The sequence below is a fragment of the Hipposideros armiger genome, unplaced genomic scaffold (genome assembly GCF_001890085.2).
Source record: "Hipposideros armiger isolate ML-2016 unplaced genomic scaffold, ASM189008v1 scaffold_582, whole genome shotgun sequence".
Classification (NCBI taxonomy): domain Eukaryota; kingdom Metazoa; phylum Chordata; class Mammalia; order Chiroptera; family Hipposideridae; genus Hipposideros; species Hipposideros armiger.
The window spans coordinates 1,268,591-1,291,277 of NW_017731932.1; the positions used below are offsets into that span (position 1 = coordinate 1,268,591).

General features: G+C 36.7%; 2 protein-coding genes across 2 annotated transcripts; both read right to left on the reverse strand.

Annotated features, from left to right (window-relative positions):
• Positions 1-5,615: 5,615 nt before the first annotated feature.
• Positions 5,616-6,575, reverse strand: LOC109371633 (olfactory receptor 8U9). The gene has a single exon (XM_019624255.1). The coding sequence runs from the start codon at positions 6,573-6,575 to the stop codon at positions 5,616-5,618; it is 960 nt and encodes a 319-aa protein (XP_019479800.1).
• Positions 6,576-16,098: 9,523 nt separating this feature from the next.
• On the reverse strand, positions 16,099-17,052 carry LOC109371614 (olfactory receptor 8U9-like). Its single transcript, XM_019624234.1, has one exon. The coding sequence runs from the start codon at positions 17,050-17,052 to the stop codon at positions 16,099-16,101; it is 954 nt and encodes a 317-aa protein (XP_019479779.1).
• Positions 17,053-22,687: the final 5,635 nt, after the last annotated feature.

Below are 22,687 nucleotides of genomic sequence, written 5' to 3' on the forward strand. Positions count from 1 at the left end.
ATTGAAAATTGCCAAAACCAGGTGTGGAAGATGTAAAGTAAAAGTCTGAATCAAAATATTAACACTATTTATCTTTAGACATATTATTTGGTATAATTAAAAATTTTTTTATATATATGTTTATCTCCCTATTTTTTCCCCCAACACACATATAATATTGATATTAAGGAAAAATAGGATTGTGAATTTTCTGGCTTTGTCATTTGACAAAATACACACCAGTGAATAAATTTTCAGATTGTGAAACAACTGTAAATGATGAAGAGACATCTTTTTAGTCTCTATCTTCAGGAATCTAAATGGTCCAAAGTGTATAGCATTTGGACGGTGTTTAGTAGAACCAACTCCATAGAACATTTCCATAACGCCAACCTGGATTCTGATGCTTGAAAGCTAATGGAATTGAAATCAACCCTCCTTTCCTAAACAGAGCAGAAGATAAATTAACTTGATTTCTCTTTATCACTACATGGTCTCAGGTAGCTTCGTGTGCACCTTCTAGGTGGTCAAGACAGGTTAAACATAATAAAATATAATAAGCATCTCCCCACCTTCAATTTTGATTGACATCTCCTTGGAAACTTTATCATGGTTACTCCTTTATCTTTTCTCTCCCCTCACCACTTTTCAAACAAACATCTTAGAACAGGCATCCTCTCCCAATTTCTTAATCCTATTTATAATTTAACCAAGAATAATCCACCTTCCTTCGGCATTAAACCAAGAAATTCCCTCACCAAGTTTACTGTTAACTTCCCAATTCCCCACTCCAGTAAAGCCTCTTTTCTTTTGGCAGTCCTGTGGCATTGACGCCTACTGAATACACCTTTGGATTCCAGCACAAAGCAGTCTCTGAGTTTATTTGCTCATTTTGATTCTCTACCTTGGAGGCTGTGCTTTTATTATCTATGCTTCACACATGTTCTTCAGGCTCTCTCCAAAGCCCCCACAGTTTTCTATGTACACCTTTTCTATGTACCCAATCCTATGTCCTCAATAGGCATCTATATGCTGATCAATACAGAAATATATCTTTATATTCCAGATTTATTTTCTCTGATCCAGCTACATCAAAATGCCTCCCAGAAATGGTCACTTAAATATTCTAGATGTTCATCAAAAGTATCACATGCACACACAAAAACTTGGTGTCTCTGCACATGGGACCTAATACTCAAGACCTGGAGTTTGTATTTTCCACTTCAGTGAACAGTGTCATTATCCATTCAGTTTCCAAGTTGGAGGCCATTTATGTTTTCTTATGCTTTCCTGTTCCTCATGCCAATATTCAAATTGTCCCCAATTCCTAACAATTGTATACCTTACATGCTTTTCAAATCTGTTTACTTTTATTATTTCCTTGATCTAATCACAATGACTTTTTGTTTTGTTTTGGGTTTTTGCAACCGACACCTAACTTTTATTCTTGCCTCCAGTCTTTCCTACTTCTCTCTGTTCCTTGAATTTACAAACTTTTTTAAAAACAAGTTTATTGAGGTGACAATGGCTAGTAAAATCACATAGGTTTACATGATGCAGATTTCGTTCTTCTATCCTGATGCATCCTTCGATGTCTTCCCATTGTCCTCAAGATAAATTTCAAGTTCTTTGCAGTGGCTGCCATAACTGTTGAAAGTCTAGTTTCTGCATCTCACACAGAGCAGGCTGATCTCTTGCACTATTTGTCACATAGTCTCTATGTTGGAGATTTTCCAAACTACCATAATTACTCAAATGTGAACCCAAAATGTACACATACTTTATTCTCTACCCACAATGCTTCTGCATCATTTCCGTTGCCTGATTTTCCTTCTACTTAGCTTTCCGTACTCTGTTAAATCACTTCCTCTTGGAGCCTTTCATGACTTTTCAGGACAAATTAAGTGGCCCTGCTGTATACTTGTTTGCATTCCCCTGATTCCTTTATCGTAACACTAGCCACACTATGTTGCAACAAACTGTTAACATGCCTATAACACATCCTAAACTTGAAACTTTATTTTTATCAATAATATTTATATATATATTTTAAGATTTTTGTTGGGGAATTGGGGGGATGGGAACAGTGCTGGGGAATTGGGGAAGGGGAACAGACAGGTTGCTGTCCTTTTGTTCTTCAGTCTAGTTGTGGAGGATGTTGCTTCACTGGCCCAAGTTGGCACCATCATTGTGCTCTTCCCGGGCGAGGCAGATCAGTCGCCGGCTTCTGGACGGCCGCTCACTGCGGCTGCTGGCCGCTCACGCTGGCTGCTGGCTACACACGGTAGCCCATGGCAACCCACTGCCACAGGGGCTGCAGCCTACGCCGTCGCCGGCGACTCACGGCAGCCCAGCTCCAGGTTGAGCTGTTGTTCAGCATCTTAGCTGTGGAGAGCAGTGTCACTGGCCCTCATATGTGGGATCCGAACTGGGGCCCTCTGGCATCCCAAGCCAGTTCTTAACCATTGTGCCACTTGGCCAGCCCAATAATATTTCTATTTTATATCCAATTTAATCACCTACCTCTAATAGTATATAGTACAAAGATGGTCAATAAATATATGTTAAATTATTAAGTGAATGAAAGTTATATATATATATATATATATATATATATATATATAATATGAATGTATCTAAACTGATAACTTTAGTGAAAAGATATTACATTTGTTAGGATTGTGGTAAAGCCTTCTATTACAAAGGTGTAATGAAAATGATACCATTATAAAAGTGTCACTTCAAAGAAATGTAAAAATGTAGTTTTGGAAATTTCATTTAAAATGATGACTTATTTTAAATTAAAAAATTATAACCTAGGGTTTAATTTCATATAAAACTTAGCAAAATATTGGCCTTATATGTTCATGCTGTTTATGTTTAAGTTGAATAAATTCATAGTTTTACATGATTTCTTAGTGAAATAACATTTAGGGAAGAAGAAAATTCTTACAAGTTAATTCAAATGTGTAATGAATGATAGGTAACCCTAAATAAATCTAGTAAATAAACTTGCAAGAACCGTCAGGACATTTCTAAAAATGTAATGGTCGTTTATCCTTACAAGTAGTAAGACACTATCAACTATAGAATGTGAAGTCAAGTCGGAATTAGCGACATAGTAGTGAATGTTTATCAACTGACTTTCAAAGAAGGGGGTGCTGATTTGTATCCTCTGTTGTTGTTCTGATTTCCATGATGTCAATATTCCCACCATGCCTGAGTTCAAGCTGCCAACCTGAAGTCATTAAACACAATGTTGAAAAGAGATATGCAGATATAGCTTCTATAAGCTGGTATGAACTGCACTCATGGTAGTTATAGAAAAGCAGGTGGGTATTATCAGAAAAATAGGGTAAAATAATATTTAACAAAAGACACACATTTATATGATTATACCATACGCTAGAGAAGCACTTTACATCAACAAGGAGTCTCTCTCCAAAATATATTTATATAATTATTAATTATAAAGAGAAAAAGTTCATCTCATAAAATATGAATAAAATAACGCACAAAAGGTGTCTATCAGAATGATCAAATTAGAAGAATGATAATACCCACTGTTGGTAAAAGTGTGAGAAAACAGATATAACCTTAAACACCTAATAGAGGTGTAATTTGTCTTCACCTTTCTGGAAAGCAGTGAAATCGTAAGCATCAAAATTGTTTAACATATTCCTGCCACTTAGTACAATGATTTTAATGTGAGGCACTTAGCATTATGCTCTGTGATAGAAGAGCTATGGCACAGTGAAATACACCAGACTAACAAGATAGGAGGTTGTGAATTCCCTTGACTTAATAAGTTTTTAAAATATAGAATACAGACTCAAAATCTGCTACAGGAGCTTTGTGAGAAAATAGGGTGCCACTGAAACCTTCAAATGGTAGGTCAATGTGTTTAAAGAAAAGATGAGGAAAAAAATCTTTTGAGAACTGTGGATCAGACTAGCTCTGTGTCTCTATGATCCATCAAAATATACAGTAAAATCAGAGTGGACACTGGCCTAAGAATTTTATTAAGAAATATTTTTATTTGAATATAATCATCTCTCTTTGAGCATTAATAGCAACTTTCTAGTCTTTGGTCATTAAGCATTCAAATAGCCCTTAGATTTAAAAGAACTATTAAATGGTATGAATGAGTCACAAACTCAAAAGCCTTTTCTGTGTAATTGAAAATTATAAAATTATTCATTCATTTGAAATATATGCATGCATATCTATATCTATCAATCTATCTATTTCACGGTTAATCAGCTGTGTATGGTATTCCTCATTTATAAATTGCTCCCTCAAGTTCATTAGTAGAGTTGAGACAAGAACTCAGGTCTTTAGGCTCACAGAAGGAAAGGAGATGATATACAAGTGCATACTATTTACTGTTACCTTTTTTCATGTTATTTAATCTTGTAAAAGACTCCAAACTAAATAACACTGTCATCTAATTGATAAACTTTTGACAGCCCATACATAGCACAAAGTCATTTTTTTGACTACACAACATATGTTCTCTTCACTAGGCTACATTGCTTGCTGGATTGATTGTGTTATAATCTACAACTTAATCAATAGTGATCAACTCACCCATGGTTTGCCCAGGATAACTGTATTGGCTTCAGCTACTTCAGCTACTCCCATATACTCTAAAAAACTAACAGCTCCTTTTTGCTTCTGTACACCTGCTTTGCTTCTGCCGGGGAATAAAAGGTTAAAGAAAAGACATTCCTCAGTTCCCCCTTCCTCCCCTTGCTTCTATCTTAACATACCAAAAGGACTCACAGCAGCAAACTGGCTCCTTGTATTGGCAAAATGGTCTATATATTTCAATTATTTTGAATATATTTGTTTAGAATGTATGATAACCCTTGGGATTCTATCCCTCGTTTACATTATTATTGTTTTTTAAGATAACTGGAAAAAAATCTAATGATGTCTCATAGGCATTCAAAAAACAAAGCAATTCTCTTAAGGGGTTAGTCTTTTGAGGCCAAACTAGACTTCCAGGTTAGTAGACAGCCATGTTAAATCAGTGATATAATAAAGCTGGGATGTAATACTATTCTCTTTAATAAAGACAATTTGTTAAATGCATAAGTATAAAACGTTTATATAGTCTTAATTTTTTTTCGAGAAATAAGTAAAATAGGAAAAAACATTTAGACTATGTAACTTTGCTTTTCACATAGGATATTGTTAAGGCAGCCAGAGAACCTTGAACAGGGGATTTCGAGTGGTAGAGAATCTGAACTTTAGTCCATGTCCTGCCTGTAACTAGTAATATATCCTGATAATGGCTTTTTATGCAATTCTTCATTTGAGAAATGGGAAAATTGGTATACATTTTTATGTACCAAAGGTCAATTATTTCAAATATATTTTTCATTTGAAAAATGAGAAAATGGGTGTAAATTCTTATCATTACTTTTATAGCTGAAATCTCTTCTAAATGAACATCTTTAAAAAATTTCATTATACAGTGAATATATACATATGTATAATATATATATATATGTATATATATATATATATATATATATATATATGATCACATTTTAGAATGATGAATTCTGATAATTTTTCAAGAGAGAAAAGAAACAGACCATGAAGGAAAGTCCACTTTATTACTCACATCACTTTCTTAATTTCATGAACACAAAAACCTGGTTTCTATTGATGATGACTTTCTTCAGGGCTTCTTTCACTTCTTTGTTCCTAAGGCTGTAGATCAAGGGGTTCAACATTGGAATGATCACCGTGTAGAAGACAGAGGCCATCTTGTCTGTGTCAAGGGAATGGTTCGAGCTTGGCTGTAAGTACATAAAGATCAGGGTCCCGTAAAATATGGTGACCGCGAGCATGTGGGAGCCACATGTGGAGAAAGCCTTGCGCCTACCCTCAGCTGAGCGCATCCTCAGGATGGCAGAAATAATATACACATACGAGACAAAGACAACCAGAAGGGAAGAAATGAACATGACACCAGCACAGGCAAAGATCCATAGCTGTTTGGAGTGAGTGTCTGAGCAAGTTAGCCTGAGGAGAGGCATGTCATCACAATAGAAATGATTGATGACATTAGAGTGGCAATAGGAGAGGCGGAAGGTGAGGATGGTATGAAACAGTGCAAGTACGAAGCTATAGCTATAGGGGACAGCCACAAGCTGAATGCAGATTGCTGGGGACATCAAGACCATATAGAGGAGAGGGTTACAAATGGCCACGTATCGGTCATAGGCCATAGAAGCCAGAAGTAAGCATTCAGTTGTCATGGAGGCCAGGAAACAGCCTAATTGAGCCGCGCATGCATTGAAGGAGATAACGTTTTGTTTGTACAAGAAATTCCCAAGCATTTTGGGTGTGATGACAGAAGCATAACAAAAATCGACAAGAGCCAGGTTGCTAAGGAAGAAGTACATTGGTGTGTTGAGTCTTGCATCTGTCCTGATGACGAGGATCAAACCCAGGTTGCCGACTACTGTGAAGAGGTAAATAGATAAGAAAATCACAAAGAGGGGCATCTTCAGCTCCTGGCGATCTGTGAGGCCTAGGAGAATAAATTCTGTCACCTGGGTGCAATTGATCTGGGCCATGCACCTTCAGTGTATCTGGATAAAAGGAGGAAAATTGAATCCAGCTTAATTAAATTAACCTTAAATCTTCATATATTTTTTTATACCTTAATATCCTGAAGAAAGCAATTTTATTGTTAACATGAAAGTGCTAATATTAAAATGATGAGTAGTATACTTGTAGTCGGGGATGGGAGAAAGAGCAAAAGCAGATATTTTGGAGGAAACACTCATTTCTTTCACCCATATCGATTGCATTGATAAAGTTAAGAGCTTTAGTATGATAGGATTCAGCCATGTTGGCTTTTTGTCCAAATCTCTTGTGCATGATATTGTTTAAAATTTAAGATTAATTTTTAAAAACTTGACAGCTACTATTTTTATTTAAAAACCTTAACATCAATAACACAGAGAAAAATGAATTTTCTGCAGTGACATCGCTGACAAACCTGTCATTGTGCCTGTGTGACACAAACACCACAAAGCTGCAGGGCTGACAGATCCAGAATCTTCTTTTGTCTATTCTACTCATTCCTTCCCACAGAGAGGTCACCACAGGCTGCTACTCAATCCTCATAATTGTGTTCATAATAAAAGTGCTGAAAGTGGGTGACTTTATGAAAGACCCACCCAGTAACATGGTTTATAGGTGTTTATTTACTTCGTGTCTTATCATGTCCATTTTACAGATGAGGGAGGGACATCTCGGGAAGGTTAAGCCCCTGAAGTAGGCCCACATAGCTAGTCCAGCTGGAATTCAAACCTGTGTTTTTCTGATGCAGGAGCCCACCGACCATTATAATCTCAATATACCCAATGTATTCTGTCCTTGCATGCCTACGTGTCTCCAAGTATTTCTTGTTACAGTACTTCATACTTATCTTTATGTATAAAACATCAACCTACCTGATCAAATGCAGTGAATACCTGCAAATTTTAAACATATTTTGCTTAATTAAAGTAAAAGTGATGTCTGCTTTTTAATGGATTTACATCAGTGTTCATGCTCCTACACATCACTATTTATTTTGAAACACACAGAGTTGGATTAATTTATGCTAATAGTTCTTAAATATTGTTTTAAATGGAATTTCTTCATATGTTTTACCTATCCTTTTGAACTGTTGTTCAAAATTGGAATATGAACATCAATATAAGGTTTAGTTTAGGACAGGGTAATACATATAGAAATAAAGATTTGGTTACTAAATTTATAATGTCATATTTCTCTGTCTTTCCACATGAAATATTAAAAGCAATATTGAGGAAACCAATAAATGGCTTTGCATATAGTGAATATAACTTGGTATAAGTATTATACTGAGAAAATAACTCATATTTCCTGCCTTTTCAATGACTAATGACTTTTATATGTTGCAATTCTTACCCAGATAATCTCAGAAAGTTTTCATGCAACATACTGCATGGGAGAAAACACTTGCAAATTGTATATACGATAAGGGATTGACATCCAAAATATGTAAAGAACTATACAACTCAATAGGAAAAAAACAATTCAATTAATAAACAAGGAGAAGATCTAAATACTAGACATTTTTCTAAAGAAGACATACAGATGGGCAATAGGCATGAAAAGATACTCAACATCACAAATCAACAGGGAAATGCAAATCAACACCATAGTGAGACATCATCTCATACCTGTTAGAACAGCTATTATCGACAACATAAGAAATAGCAAGGGTTGGCAAGGATGTGGAGAAAAGAGAACCCTTGTGCACTATTGATGGGGAAGTGAATTGGTACAAACACTATGAAAAATAATATGGAGTTTCCTCAAAAAAGTAAAACTAGAACTACCATCTGATCCAGCAATTCCACTTCTGGGTATTTATTTGAAGAAAATGAAAACACTAATATTGATCATTGCTGCCAATTATCATTACATGAGATGGGTAGGTCATTACAACTTTATAAAGTCTAATTAGCAGTCCAATAAATACATAAAACCCATTTTGAAACAGATAAGCAACTATTTGATGGGGAATTTGGTTTCCAACTCCCAAAATACCATGTAAGAGTCCACTGTGTGGCAGCTGCAAAAATTTCAGTATGCCATCTTCACTTGGTGCATACATATGCAAATATATTTGAAAGCATATCATATATGACCTTTTACCATAAGACCCATAATGTATATTCAAGTTATACTCACATCTCTTCTCTTCTGCCACAACCAACACATAGTAATTTAATGAGAAGAATGGCTTTTGTGGTCCTCAGTTTCTACATAACCTTCCCTGCTTCCCTGCTTTTGTATGTGCTTTTTCCTGTGCTCATCTCTACCAGGTGGATGGTGAATGGAGAGTTGGAGGGATAACTGCTAATCATCCTTCAAGGCCTACTCCAAATCCCACCTCTCCTGTAAAGACCTCCCTACTTTTAATTCCATGCTCTGATACTTAACAGCTTTCATCTTGTGTTTGAGAAACATTTTATACATGGTATTTACATAACCCTTCACATTTGTGGCAGCCATCTGTTTCCATATTTCTTGTCTTAATAGATTGTAGGCTCCATGGGTAAAATTCATATCTTTTTCATTCATTTCCTACTATAGCCCCTTCTAGATGTTTAGTAATGGGGAATTAAAGGTTGATTTTTATAATAATATCTCAATATTCATTCCCCTTGCTCATAATTAATGCCCTCTACTTATGTTCAGTGTATCAAGGGAAACACTGGTGACTTGATTTTAATGTGTTCACTTCTCATCTTAGGCAAAATGGTTAGCAAAAATGGGAAGGAGTGTTTGGACATAGATTACAGTTTAGTGAATTAAGAGCCTAGCTTATCCAAGCAGTATAATAGATTCTATCTTGGTGATCTCAAAATTTTATTTTCACTTCAAACTAATAAGAAATCTATCTTACATAATATCACATATATACATACAGAAATAAAATTAGAGAAAATACTCAACCTTATTTTCTGAACATGCTACCTAAATATTTTATTTGAAAACCTTTCTATTCTCTTCTACTTTATTTTCAAAATGCCTATGGACCCCAATTTTAAAATACTGGAACCTACCTGGGTAGAGGGCATTTCTATTTCTTCTCCAAATGGGTTTGAGCAACCACCAACTGCAGGGTTTGGTCGGTGACTCTATCACAAGGGATCTTACTTCGGAGTATGATGCAAGTGAGATCATCAGAAAAATTATAGTCCACATCCCATAGGGCTCTGAAGGCAGGCTGGAGATCAATTAATGTTATTTCTGTTTTCTAACTTTGCTATGACATTAATGCCCTAACATCCCCTAATTCCTGAACATTACTTATTTGTTGTTTTAATTGTTTCTCATGTGGTTGCTAAGTGACCAGATATAAATTTACCTCTTAAAGAAAAATAAGAATTACCTTGTGAACTTTCTTACAACATATCTCTCAAACAAGTGAATCTCTAACTCTCCCTAGAACCTATTTCTGAACAATATTTTTTTAAAGATTTTATTGGGGAATTGGGGGAGGGGAACAGCGTTGGGGAATTGGGGGTGGGGAACAGACAAGTTGCTGTTCAGTCTAGTTGTGGAGGACATCGCTTCACTGGCCCATGTTGGTATTATCATTGCGCTCTTCCCGGGAGAGGCAGTCGCTTGCTGGCCATTGGACTGCTGCTCACGGCAGCTCATGGTAGTTAAGGCAGCCCACTGCAGCCCCGTTGCAGCCTACACCATTGCCGGCGACTCACAGAAGCCCAGCTCCAGGTCCAGCTGTTGTTCACTATCTTAGCTGTAGAGGGCGCAGCGTCACTGGCCCATTTGGAACCAAACTGACAACCCTGCTGCTCAGAGCTCCCGCAAGCCAATCTTAACTAACTGAGCCACTCGGCTGGCCCCTATTTCTGAACATTTTAAGACATAATCCTCTCTTTGGCTTATTCTTTGAAAGGCTTTTGAAGTATTTTTCCTCTTCTAGGTTGTCCTTATCTGTTATTACTTAATTTCCTTGGTGACTTGGTCTAAAGAGCGCTCTTCTAGATGGATTTCTTAGCCAATCTGTGGTCCTAGCAAGAATGTGGAGGAAGAACGTGGTTTTAATACTTACCAGGGAACAATGATCTGCTATGGACTGAATCACATCCCTCCAAATTCTTATGTTGAGTTCATCACCAGTAATATGACGGTATTTGGAGATGGGGCCTTTGGGACATAATATTTTAAGGAGGTCATGAGGTTCGAGCTCTCATGATGGAATTCTTGTCCTTATAAGAAGATGTACTAAAGAACTCTTTCTCTCTCTCTCCCCCCCCCCCCAACTATACACACACTAACAAAGGAGAGGTCATGGGAGCGCACAGTGGGATAGTGGCAATATGCAAGCCAGAAAGAGAGCTCCAGCAGGAACCAAAGCGGTCAGAATCTTGGATCTTCCAGCCTTGAGGACTGTGAGAAATAAACTTCTGTGTTTAAGCCATCCAGTTAATGGAATTTTGTTATGGCAGCTGAAGCTAAAATGGGCAGCATATCTGAGGAAACAAAATAATCCTGTATACGGCAAAACGGGAAAAAGAGAAAAGCAAAGAAATTATGAAATTATTTTCCTTTTCCAATATAGTGTATTTCCTGTTGTCTTCTCAGTAATTTAGGAAGGCCAGCATTTACTCATAACTGAGGACGCACGAGATACCCTAGATATACCTTCTAGAAGTTTCAAATGCACAAGGGATGAAAAGCACAACTGAACTATACACAGTGAGCTTAAAAGTTATATATGAGAGGGCCAGGAAGGCATTTGGTGCAAACCCTGGGATCCGAAGCAAGTAGAAAATGACTTCTTCCAGGGACTCTGGATTTGATGGGGCATAAGCAAATTATTGTGAATATGGTTTATGGGGAAATAGGGATGGGCTGGTCTGTTTGGTATATTGACTTTGAATATAAAACTTGCCACATAGTTTTCTATGAAATAAATTTCCAACTATAACTAAGCTTCAATATATTGGGACGGGGACTGTCAGTGTCTTACATTGTGCATGATGCATTAACACATCTGGAAGAAATTGTTAGAGATCACAGCTTGACATGATCACAGTGTGTCAATGCTAATCAGAAAATATGTATAAGCATGACCTGTGTTCAAAATATTAAAAAATTATTCTATGAATATTCAGTGCTTGATTTTTTTGTAAACTAGCAAATATAATACATATGACAAATGCCTTATTATTGCTTATGTCTTGTTATAAAATGTCATGGCTTGGTACCTGGCACTGAGGTATTGGAACAATATCTAAGAAAAATCTTCTATATACATTCATGCTTATAAATAAATTAGACTGAATCCAAATGACATTGAAGTCTAACAAACCACAATTTGTTAGACTTGTGTTTCTATAATGTTATTTCAACATTAGTTTTATACATGTTACCAAAGGCTCTTTTCGGTAACATTTCATCTTCCCATGTCTTAATCTATTTTTAATTTTTTTATGTTTATATATATATATATATATATATATTTTTTTTTTTCCCTTTATTTATTTGTTTATTTGTTATTGTTAGTTTCAGGTGTACAAAACAATGCAATAGTTATCCTTTTCACCCTTCACACAGAAACAACCCCTCTCCCCCATCTACTGCCCTCCCACCCCCGATATCATACTTATCTATTACAATTCCATTGACTCCATTCCCACACTCTACTCCACGTCCCATGAATATATGTATATATAATTATAGTTGACATACAATATTATTCAACATCAGCTTCAGATATACAGTGCGGTGGTCAGTCCTCTACACCAACTATGAAGTGGTGTCCCTAACAAGACGTGAGTCCATCTGGCCCCCTAAAAAATATTTACAACATTATTGATTATATTTGCCAGACTGTCTTTTCTACCACTGAGACCATATTGTAGTTACCAATTTGTATTGTCTCGTCTCTTCCCCTTCTCCTTCACCCCCACCCCCTCCTAACTAGCAACCTCAGTTTTTACTCTGTGTCTCTGAATCTTTACATAAAACAATTCAGCACAGTTGATCAAAGTTTAGGGGTGGGGGAGTATTTGACTAGGAGACACCCAGGAAAATTTTAGGGTGCAAACATGATTCTGCATCTTACTGAGGTGGTGTCTCCTTGACCTCATGTATTTGTCATAAATTCATAGCATTGTATTTGTATTTCATGAAGATTCAATTTTATATGTAAACTAGTAAAAAATGAACTAGATTGTTGGGAAATGCCAGGAAGTGCTGACATATGATATCTTTAATGTCTTTAACTGTATTATATATCCCATTATTTTACCAAAGGGGAAACTAAAACTAACAGCTAAAATGGAAAATAATGAATTTCCAAAAGTAATTCAGGTTATGGTTCCATCAGGAGTCAAGTTTATACCTCCTGACATCCATGTTTGTTCATTTATCTTCATTCTCCCACAAAACAAGGGATCCAAAATTTTGTGGCTAAAGGTGAACTAAGCCTGACTAGATATACTAAAGAATTCTTCAGTCTTTCATTTTTTCAAAGTATTGTTTTTTTGTTTTGTTTTGTTTTGTTTTTAAAGATTTTTATTGGGGAATTGGGGGGGGGATGGGAACAATGCTGGGGAATTGGGGGAAGGGGAACAGACAAGTTGCTGTCGTTTTGTTCTTCAGTCTAGTTGTGGAAGATGTAGCTTCACTGGCCCAAGTTGGCACCATCATTGCGCTCTTCCCGGGCGAGGCAGATCAGTCACCGGCTTCTGGACGGCCGCTCACTGCGGCTGCTGGCCACTTACGCTGGCTGCTGGCTACACACGGTAGCCCATGGCAACCCACTGCCACAGGGGCTGCAGCCCACGCCGTCGCCGGCGACTCATGGCAGCCCAGCTCCAGGTCGAGTTGTTGTTCAGCATCTTAGCTGCAGAGGGCAGTGTCACTGGCCCTCATATGTGGGATCCGAACCGGGACCCTCTGGCATCCCAAGCCAGTTCTTAACCATTGCGCCACTCGGCCGGCCCTAAAGTATTGTTTTAAAAGTTCTAAACCATTTTGTGATAGGAAGTACTGCGGAAGTGCTCAAGTAAGACTCAGCAGGCTGAAAAAGGTTGCTGAATATCAAACAATTTTAATTTTTCAAAATACATTTATTATAAAAAAAGCGTTATTTTCTGGAAAATTATACACATAATATAGTGTATAGAAATGATATTATCTTGAGTTGGGTTTCCCAAAAAGGAGACACTTAGTCATGACTTGTATGAATATAACTTATTAGGCATTGTCCCAAGAATATTTGTTGGGCTGAGTGGGAAATGGGGCTTGGAAAGGAAGTCAGCCAAACAAGGATATAGCATCAACGCGCCATGATAGGACTCTGGTTCGAGTCCATGGGAGAGTTTTGGGGACACGTAGGTCAAGCTTTGGAATTGCCCAAGGAGCAGACAACGGCGTTCAGTATTTATACCCCTGTGCATATATCAGTCTTTGGCTAAGAGCTGTCCCTTGTGGAATATAAATTCCCAGCAACTTCTGGCACACGTGGCATGCAGAAACAGATTCAGGAAGCGGAGGCAGTTCTCCAACACGAATAGAGGCACTGCCTCTGGAGAACAAAAACACACCAGGGGCTGTAGACAAATATGGTAAAGAGCTTGGTCTTATCAAAGTTTGGGGTGGGGGCTAGGGGGATAAGCAGAATCAAGATAACTTGGGAACTTGTTGGAAATACAAATTCTTTGGCTCCACACTAGACCTACTGATTCAGAAACTCTGGTGGTGGTGGTGGTGGTGTGTGTGTGTATGTGTGTGTGTGTGGGGGAATGACCGCGTCATATTTATTCACAACCTTTCATTTGATACTAATGCATACTCAAGTTTGAGAACAAACCATGGATGGTTTGTGGAAGCATTGATATAGATACTATTTCAAATATTGTCTAACTTGTGAACTGATTTTAAGGCAAAATATTGATGTTTAAATCCTAAGTAACAACTGCCTTAAATTAGTTACATCTTTTAAATGGAAGTTCCCTTTATGTACCAATCGCCTTGATGGCATAGGTATATAAGTTTGGAAACAGAAGGTTGAGGGAGCTTGGTCACCCTGCATGAATTTGAAAGACTTTTGAGCTGCCTGGTTCAATCTAGAATGGTTATATTAACGTTAGGAAAAAAATAGACGTTAGAACAAAAAACCCTGCCAGAAACAAAGAGGGACATCGAATAATGATAACAGAGGGAAGACAATCAGTAAATTTATCAATTATAAATTCATGTCCAACTAAAAAGGCAACCTACAATATGTGAAATAAAAATGACAGATAAGTAAAGCAAAAATGTAATTCAATTGAGTATTTAATAACACTTTTAATAGTTGATAGGACAAATAAAGAGAAACCCAGCAAATGCATAGAGGCCTTGAGCAATGCTATCCACCAATTTGACCTGAGTAAAATCTACAACAATAGTTTAGGAGACAATCGTTTAGGGCAGGCTTTCTCAACCTTGGCATTGTTACAATTTTAGGTGGGATACTTCTTTTGTGTGAGGGACTTTCCTGTGCATTGTAGATTATATAGCTGTATCCCTGGCCTCCACCCTATAGATAGCAATAGTATTCCTTTATACTACCTTGTCATAGTGAAAATAAATATTTCCAAACATTGCCAAGATGTCCCCTGGGGGAAATCCCTCCCAGTTGACTCCACCTATTTACCGTGGTCTCTTGGCATTTAATTTGCAATATATTATTAAAGCATTCATAATTCTAAACTGGGTGTTCAGGGTGTCTTCACTTTTGTCTATTCTTGGGCAGTAACTAGTTATGTAATTATAACTATCAGATGAGATAATGGGTTTTTAAATATAGTGTTTCATTTGAGAAATAACCCAATGTAAATTCTCACAGTACTCTCTATACATTAATTGTAATTCTAAGTCAAACTTGCTAACAAAGAATTCAATGATTTCATTGTATAGTGAACAAACCTTTGTTTGCAAGAAATGTAATTTTCTGTATGTTTGATAATCAGTATACTTTTCATTTCAAGGCTCCATTCCGAGGGAAAAACTGAATCCCAGCCCACCTAAGTTTCTTGCTCTAGTCGCTGGGATTGTGCATAGCTTCTAGTATCTTGCATAGTTACAAGGGTTTCATCTGTAATACCTGGTCCTCATATGCCTTCAATCCTTGTGAAACCCACTGAAACATTCATGTCATCTGACAGTCTGTCACTGGTATTCCAGTGACTCTGCTTTTCCCTACGTTAAAGTTTGAATAGTTCCTTTTCTATTAGCAGCACTCCTTGCTGGCATTCATTTACTGCTTTTGCACTTACCAGGACATGAGAGTGTCTGCGTGGATGCCACCGACATCTCATTCAGTGCCACTCTGAAGTGCATGTAACCATTGAGCTGTATCCATGCCATAGCAGTGCAAGAGAGAACAAAGTAAGCTCATTTCTAGACACATCTGCAGTGAATAAAACTTTATTGACCACCAATTAAGATCAAGACGCTCTACTAGTTTTATTAATAGAGAAAAAAAGTGGATCATGAGAGAAAGGCCACTTTCGTTTAATCAAATCATTTTTAAAGTTTGGGGACCCCAAAAGCCTGGTTTCTATTGATGATGACTTTCTTCAGGGCTTCTTTAACATCCTTATTCCTGAGGCTGTAGATCAATGGGTTCAACATGGGAATGATCACCGTGTAGAAGACAGAGGCCATCTTGTCTGTGTCAAGGGAATGGTTTGAGCTTGGCTGTAAGTACATAAAGATCAGGGTCCCGTAAAATATGGTGACCGCCAGCATGTGGGAGCTACACGTGGAGAAGGCTTTGCGTCTTCCTTCAGCTGAGCGCATCCTCAGGATGGCAGAAATAATAAACATGTACGAGACAAAGACAAACAAAACAGAGGAAATGAATGTGATACCAGCGCAGGCAAAGATCCATAGCTGTTTGGAGTGAGTGTCTGAGCAAGTTAGCCTGAGGAGAGGCATGTCATCACAATAGAAATGATTGATGACATTAGAGTGGCAATAGGAGAGGCGGAAGGTGAGGATGGTATGAAACAGTGCAAGTAGGAAGCTATAGCTATAGGGGACAGCCACAAGCTGAATGCAGATTGCTGGGGACATCAAGACCATATAGAGGAGAGGGTTACAAATGGCCACGTATCGGTCATAGGCCATGGAAGCCAGAAGTAAGCATTCAGCTGTCATGGAGGCCAGAAAACAGCCTAATTGAGCCGCGCATGCGTTGAAGGAGATAACGTTTTGTTTGTACAAGAAATTCCCAAGCATTTTGGGTGTGATGACAGAAGCATAACAAAAATCGACAAGAGCTAGGTTGCTAAGGAAGAAGTACATTGGCGTGTTGAGTCTTGCATCTGTCCTGATGACGAGGATCAAACCCAGGTTGCCGACTACTGTGAAGAGGTAAATAGATAAGAAAATCACAAAGAGGGGCATCTTCAGCTCCTGGCGATCTGTGAGGCCCAGGAGAATAAATTCTGTCACCTGGGTGCAGTTGATCTGAGCCATATCTCTTCAAGGCATCTGCAGTAGGAAGTAGAGAAAAGGGTGAAGTTCAAGTTGCCATTTCTATAAGTGGCATTTTTAAAATTTTAATATCTTGTAAAGAGGTTTTGTTGCTAGTAGAGACTGTTAGCCTACAGAGATTCTAGGAATAGGATGGAGAGAAGGAGATACATGTGGGCCAGGCATATTTCTCCTCTCCCTAATCCACTGGGTGTACAAAGATGGGAGATGTGGAACCCATCCCGTTGCATTGGTTCCTGTTCAAAGGCCTGATTCATTAAGCTATTTAAAACTATAACCTGCCTCGTTAAAACTATAACCTGCCTTGTTAAAATGAAAAAAATGTTGACATTAATAACATAAAAGAAAACATCTTCTGCAGGGGTGTCACTTTGATAGATCTGTCATTGTTTCTGTGCAGACATACCTCCATATTGTCCCCATGCTCGCAGAAGCATAGTTTGGTATTTTTTATTTTACTTCAATAATTTATCACATGAAGGTCACTACAGTTTACAAAATAAATCTTCATAATTATGTTAATATTGAAAATGGGTAAGTATAGAGGGTACAATGAAGCATTTATATGCATCATTTTATCTCACTATTAATCCCCATTATTTATCTCACATAAAATCCCCATTATTATGTCACTTTACAAGTAAGGAAGAGAACATTGAGACAGAAACACCCAAAGCAAAATCAGATGGCTGATGTGAGTGTAGTTAGTTGGGTTTCAAATGCATGTGTTTCTGACTCAGGAGTTCACACTTCCTCATTACACTGTCAATATAGTATATCTTATTTTTTCTGCTGTTAGGGCTTATATTATTTTTAGATTTTGTTGGCTACAATATTGCTCCAACATCTTTATCTATGAAGCATGAACTTATATGATCAAAGAGAATAAATTCTCACTAATTTTATAATACATTATAATTTACAATAAAATTGATATTTTACTTTCAAGAAATGTGGAAATTTATGTCTCTTAAAAGTCAATTCATAAATTCTTTCAACTTTTTTACTTTTTATTAAAGAAACACAGATTTCAATATTTTGATTGTTAATTTTGTTTTACTTTAAATTTAAAATATTTCTATTTAATTTTCTTATTGATTTTGACTGATTTTCATAATTCAATTATTGAATATCAAAATAAAATTTATTTTAGGAAAGTAAAAATTATAGAACTAGTTCTTACTATTATGTCAAATGTCATACTTCTTGCTCCTTTTCCTTCTCTCTTTCTTACCTTTGTACTTGAAAAATGAAAACAAAGATTTCTTGGATAAGCTCATACAAATTGCTTAATTCACTCTGGAAATTTCAATAGAAATAAATATACAGATAAAATAAAGCCTGTGTTTCTTCAAATTTACTAATTGCTCTTTTGTACTTACAAGTATTATTCAAATTATCAAAAATTCATTTTAGTTATTTTTTGTTTGTTTCAATCAGTCTGTTTATTGAGAAACACTACATAGTAAGCAATAACTTTCAAGTAATACTTATTCACCTTAATTTTATCTAAAATAAATTGCATGTTCCCTACTGATACTTTATTAAAGTTGGAGTTTTTTAAAATTTTATTATTACTATTATTAGTTTCAGGTGTACAAAACAATGCAATAGTTATCCTTTTCACCCCTCACAAAGTGACAACCCCCTTCCCCCCATCCACTGCCACCCCCAATATCATACATATCTATTACAATTCAATGGACTCCATTTCCACACTATACTCCACATACCATGACTATATATGTATTAAATTATAGTTGACATATAATATTATTCAACGGCAGCTTCAGATGTACAGTGCAGTGGTCAGGCCTCTACACCATCTATGAAGTGGTCTCCCTTACAAGACATGAGTCCATCTGGCCCCCTAAGAAATATTTACAAAGTTATTGATTATATTCCCCAGGCTGTCTTTTCTATCCCTGAGGCCATGTTGTAGTTACCAATTTATGCTGTCTCGTCCCTTCCCCTTCTCCCTCATCCCCACCCCCTCCCAACTAACAACCATCAGTTTTTCCTCTGTGTCTCTGAGACTATTTCTGTTTACAGTACTCATTTATTCGGTTCTTTAGATTCCACATATAAGTGAGATCATATGGTGTTTGTCGTTCCCTGACTGAAAAGATAGAGTTTTAATGTCTAACTATTGTAGCATGGAAACTTAGGGAAAAAAAGACCTAGTAATCCATTAATTCCAAATATCTAATTTGCATATGAAAAATAAAAGTTAATTTTGAGCAAAAAAAATATAGGAAAAGGGAGATGAAATACATTTTTTGTTTATTGGACCATTCAGACCAAGGCCCTTTTCTAGGTTATTAGCTTTCAAACTCACACTTTTGACCACAAACCACAGAACTAAATATGTGTTACATGATGGTGTGGAGCTAATAAATAGATCCAGAATGTACTTTCATTACCTGGCATGCTCTTATTTTGAATGTTCTTTTGCATTCTACTATAATCTGTTGTATATTATTTAATCCAAGTAATACTGGTCAAGATTCTAATAATTGAATTTATGATCTACTAGTATTTACAAGTCTAATTTCAATAACTGTACTTTAGTCCACCACTCACTATCCCCATTTTCACCAACACAAGTAGATAAGCAACTGACCTATAAACATCTCCAAGGGACGCTTCCCACTTTGATCAGTAACCAAGACCATGCAGTTCTATCCTTAATATTTGTCTTGAGTATGTCTAACTGTTACTTTTTTTAAAATTATTTTTTATTGTGAAATACACATTTTTTAGAATTAGTTTCAGCTGTACAACACAGTGCAATAGTTATACTTTGTACCCCTCGAGGTGACAACTCCCCACCCCAATCCGCCGCCCCACTTCCCCCCCAATATCATACATATCTATTACAATTCCCTTGACTCCACTCCTACACTATACTCTATGTCCCATGACTATATATATCTTCAATTATAGTTGACATACAATATTATACAACATCAGCTTCAGGTGTACAGTGCAGTGTAACTGTTACTTCTTTAAAGAGCCTATTTCATTCATTCATTCCCTCATTCAATAACACACCTTGAGAGCTATTAATTTCCAGATACTATAATACCTATAGTCTGAAGATAGAACTGAGAAAGAACAGGCAATCGACCAGATTGAGAAGAAAAAAGCTTTCTCCAAATTTCCTTTATTTTCCTGGCCTCTTTCCTCTCAATTTTTTTCTCTTCTTCCAAAACACAAAACTCTGATGCTTGTACATACTTACTTTGTATTAAAAAGAGAGTGTGAATTATATTTGAAAGTACATGTGATTTTTCATAATCTTGTCCCTGAATATTTTTATAATTATATAATACCATTCAACTATCCTCACTAAAATAGACATCCATTGGTCCAGTTAATATCATTGGTCTCCATTTGTCAATAACAACATGCCCTTCCATGCTTTTCTACTTTTGTCTTTGTCTTTCCTAGAGCCATTCTCTATAAGACAAATGGATAGTTGAAAGGAAAACGCTATTTTTCCTTTAAAGCCTGTTGAAACATTACCTCTTCTTTGAAGAGCTACTTTTCATGTTAACATATTTCATATTTGTGTTCTAGAATCACTTTAAACATGCCACATTTGTATTTTCTTTTACATTTGTAACAACAATTAGTCTCCATGCCTCTTCCCCTGGTAAATATTAGAAAATTTGTGGTTGAGAGCCATGCTTTTTGTTTTTTCATCTCCTAATGCAGTCCCTTCTAAATGTTAGATAATGTGGAATGAAAGGTTAATTTTAGATCAATTAATTTAAGATTAATATTATAATTATTATATTTGAATGTTTATTTTCCTTATTCTTAAATGATATTCTTTGCTTTGAAAAATATTTCTATAGAGACATAATGGTGACCTTTGTCTAGTGCAGTCTCCACTAATCCTAACTAAAATCTCTAGGACTGTAAATGTAGGTGAAAGCATAGTTTTGACATAGGTTATAATCTGGTCAATCGTGGGCCCGCTTTTTACAAACCTCCTCATAGGTTCTAAACTGGAATTCTATTTTCTTTAATCGCGTGTGTGTGTCTGTGTGTGTGTGTGTATAATTTTGCAATTTTGTGTGCATTTAAAAATCTTGATTGACTGTGTATTATGTAATTAAACGTGGTTCTGGGTTTTGATGTGACAACAAATCAAGGTCAGAGTTAAGTCATCAAGAAGCCTAGAGTGTAAAGAGAGGAAGAGAGCAATCAAGCAGATTCAGAATAGTAAATTATAATAATCTGATGGAATTAGGTGCTGAATACAAAGGGAACATATGAGAGGATACTATGTAACTTGAAGACTTTAGGGAGGGGAAGGTTATGGGAAGATTTTCCTGAGTAAGCATTATCAAAACCAACATGGAAAGATTGAAGGGAAAAAAATTTCAAGCTGAGAACATGCAGTTATGTACGTGTATAATTTCTATGAATCCTAAGGATGTGACTACGTGGTGCTCATTCAACCTCCCCTTTTAGACCTGGTTCTGACTTTAATTAACTACATGAGCTTGGGAAAATCACTTGAGCATATTGAAACTCAATTTATTCATCTGTACATAAAAAGTGATTAGACTAGGTTGTGTCTTCACTCCCTTCCTGTTCTCCAGTTGTTCTTGTCCACTTCAAACTTAGATAACCTGGATACTTTCATCAAAACTAACATAAAACCAGAGAAAACACTGTGTATCTTTATTTTACAAAGTGTATTTCAAATTTTTTTTCTCGTCTACTGTATTACACTCTAGTATTAAAAATTTTTATCTTGAGCTACTATAGCAACATGATTACACATCGCGCAGTCAAAGCCATCATTTTAAAATATACTCTCTAACCTACCTGGGTAGAGGGTGTTCTTATTGCTCCTCATAATGGGTCTGAATAACAGATGACTGCATGGTTTTGTCATAGTCTCTGTCCCAAAGGATCTTACCTCAAAGCATGATGCAAGTAAGGTTATCAGCAAAATGGCAGTGCATGCTCAGCTGGGCTGCCAAGGCAGGCTGAGGATTCACAGATGTGAGTCCCAGTTTATGAAGAGCTGCACTTCTACAGCTCTGTCATTAGTTTAATATTATTGCTCTGAGGTCTTCCTAACACTTAAAATATTATGGTTATTTTTTAAAATTATTTTTGTTGTTGTAGATTATTAGCGTCAGTCTTTGAATTTGGCTTTTAAAGGCAGGTAGGAGTTATCTTTAAAAAAATTGTTACAAATAGCACTCTGTGAAATGTGTATCCAATTCCTCTAAGGACCTCCCACTGAATACTTGTATGCCAAGATGTTTGTTAAAATTTCTGGGCATTAGCTGGCATCCTAATCACTCTGAACTAGGTGATGGGTAAGAAATAGGTTGTCAAATTAGTGTGCAGGGAAAGAAGGGTGGGTTTGTGCTTTTATATACTGATTATGACTTTAAAATTTGTCCTTGGGCCGGCCGAGTGGCGCGATGGTTAAGAACTCGCTTGGGATGCCAGAGGGCCCCAGTTCGGATCCCACATATGAGGGCCAGTGACACTGCCCTCTACAGCTAAGATGCTGAACAACGGCTCAACCTGGAGCTGGGCTGCTGTGAGTCGCTGGCGACGGCGTGGGCTGCAGTCCCTGTGG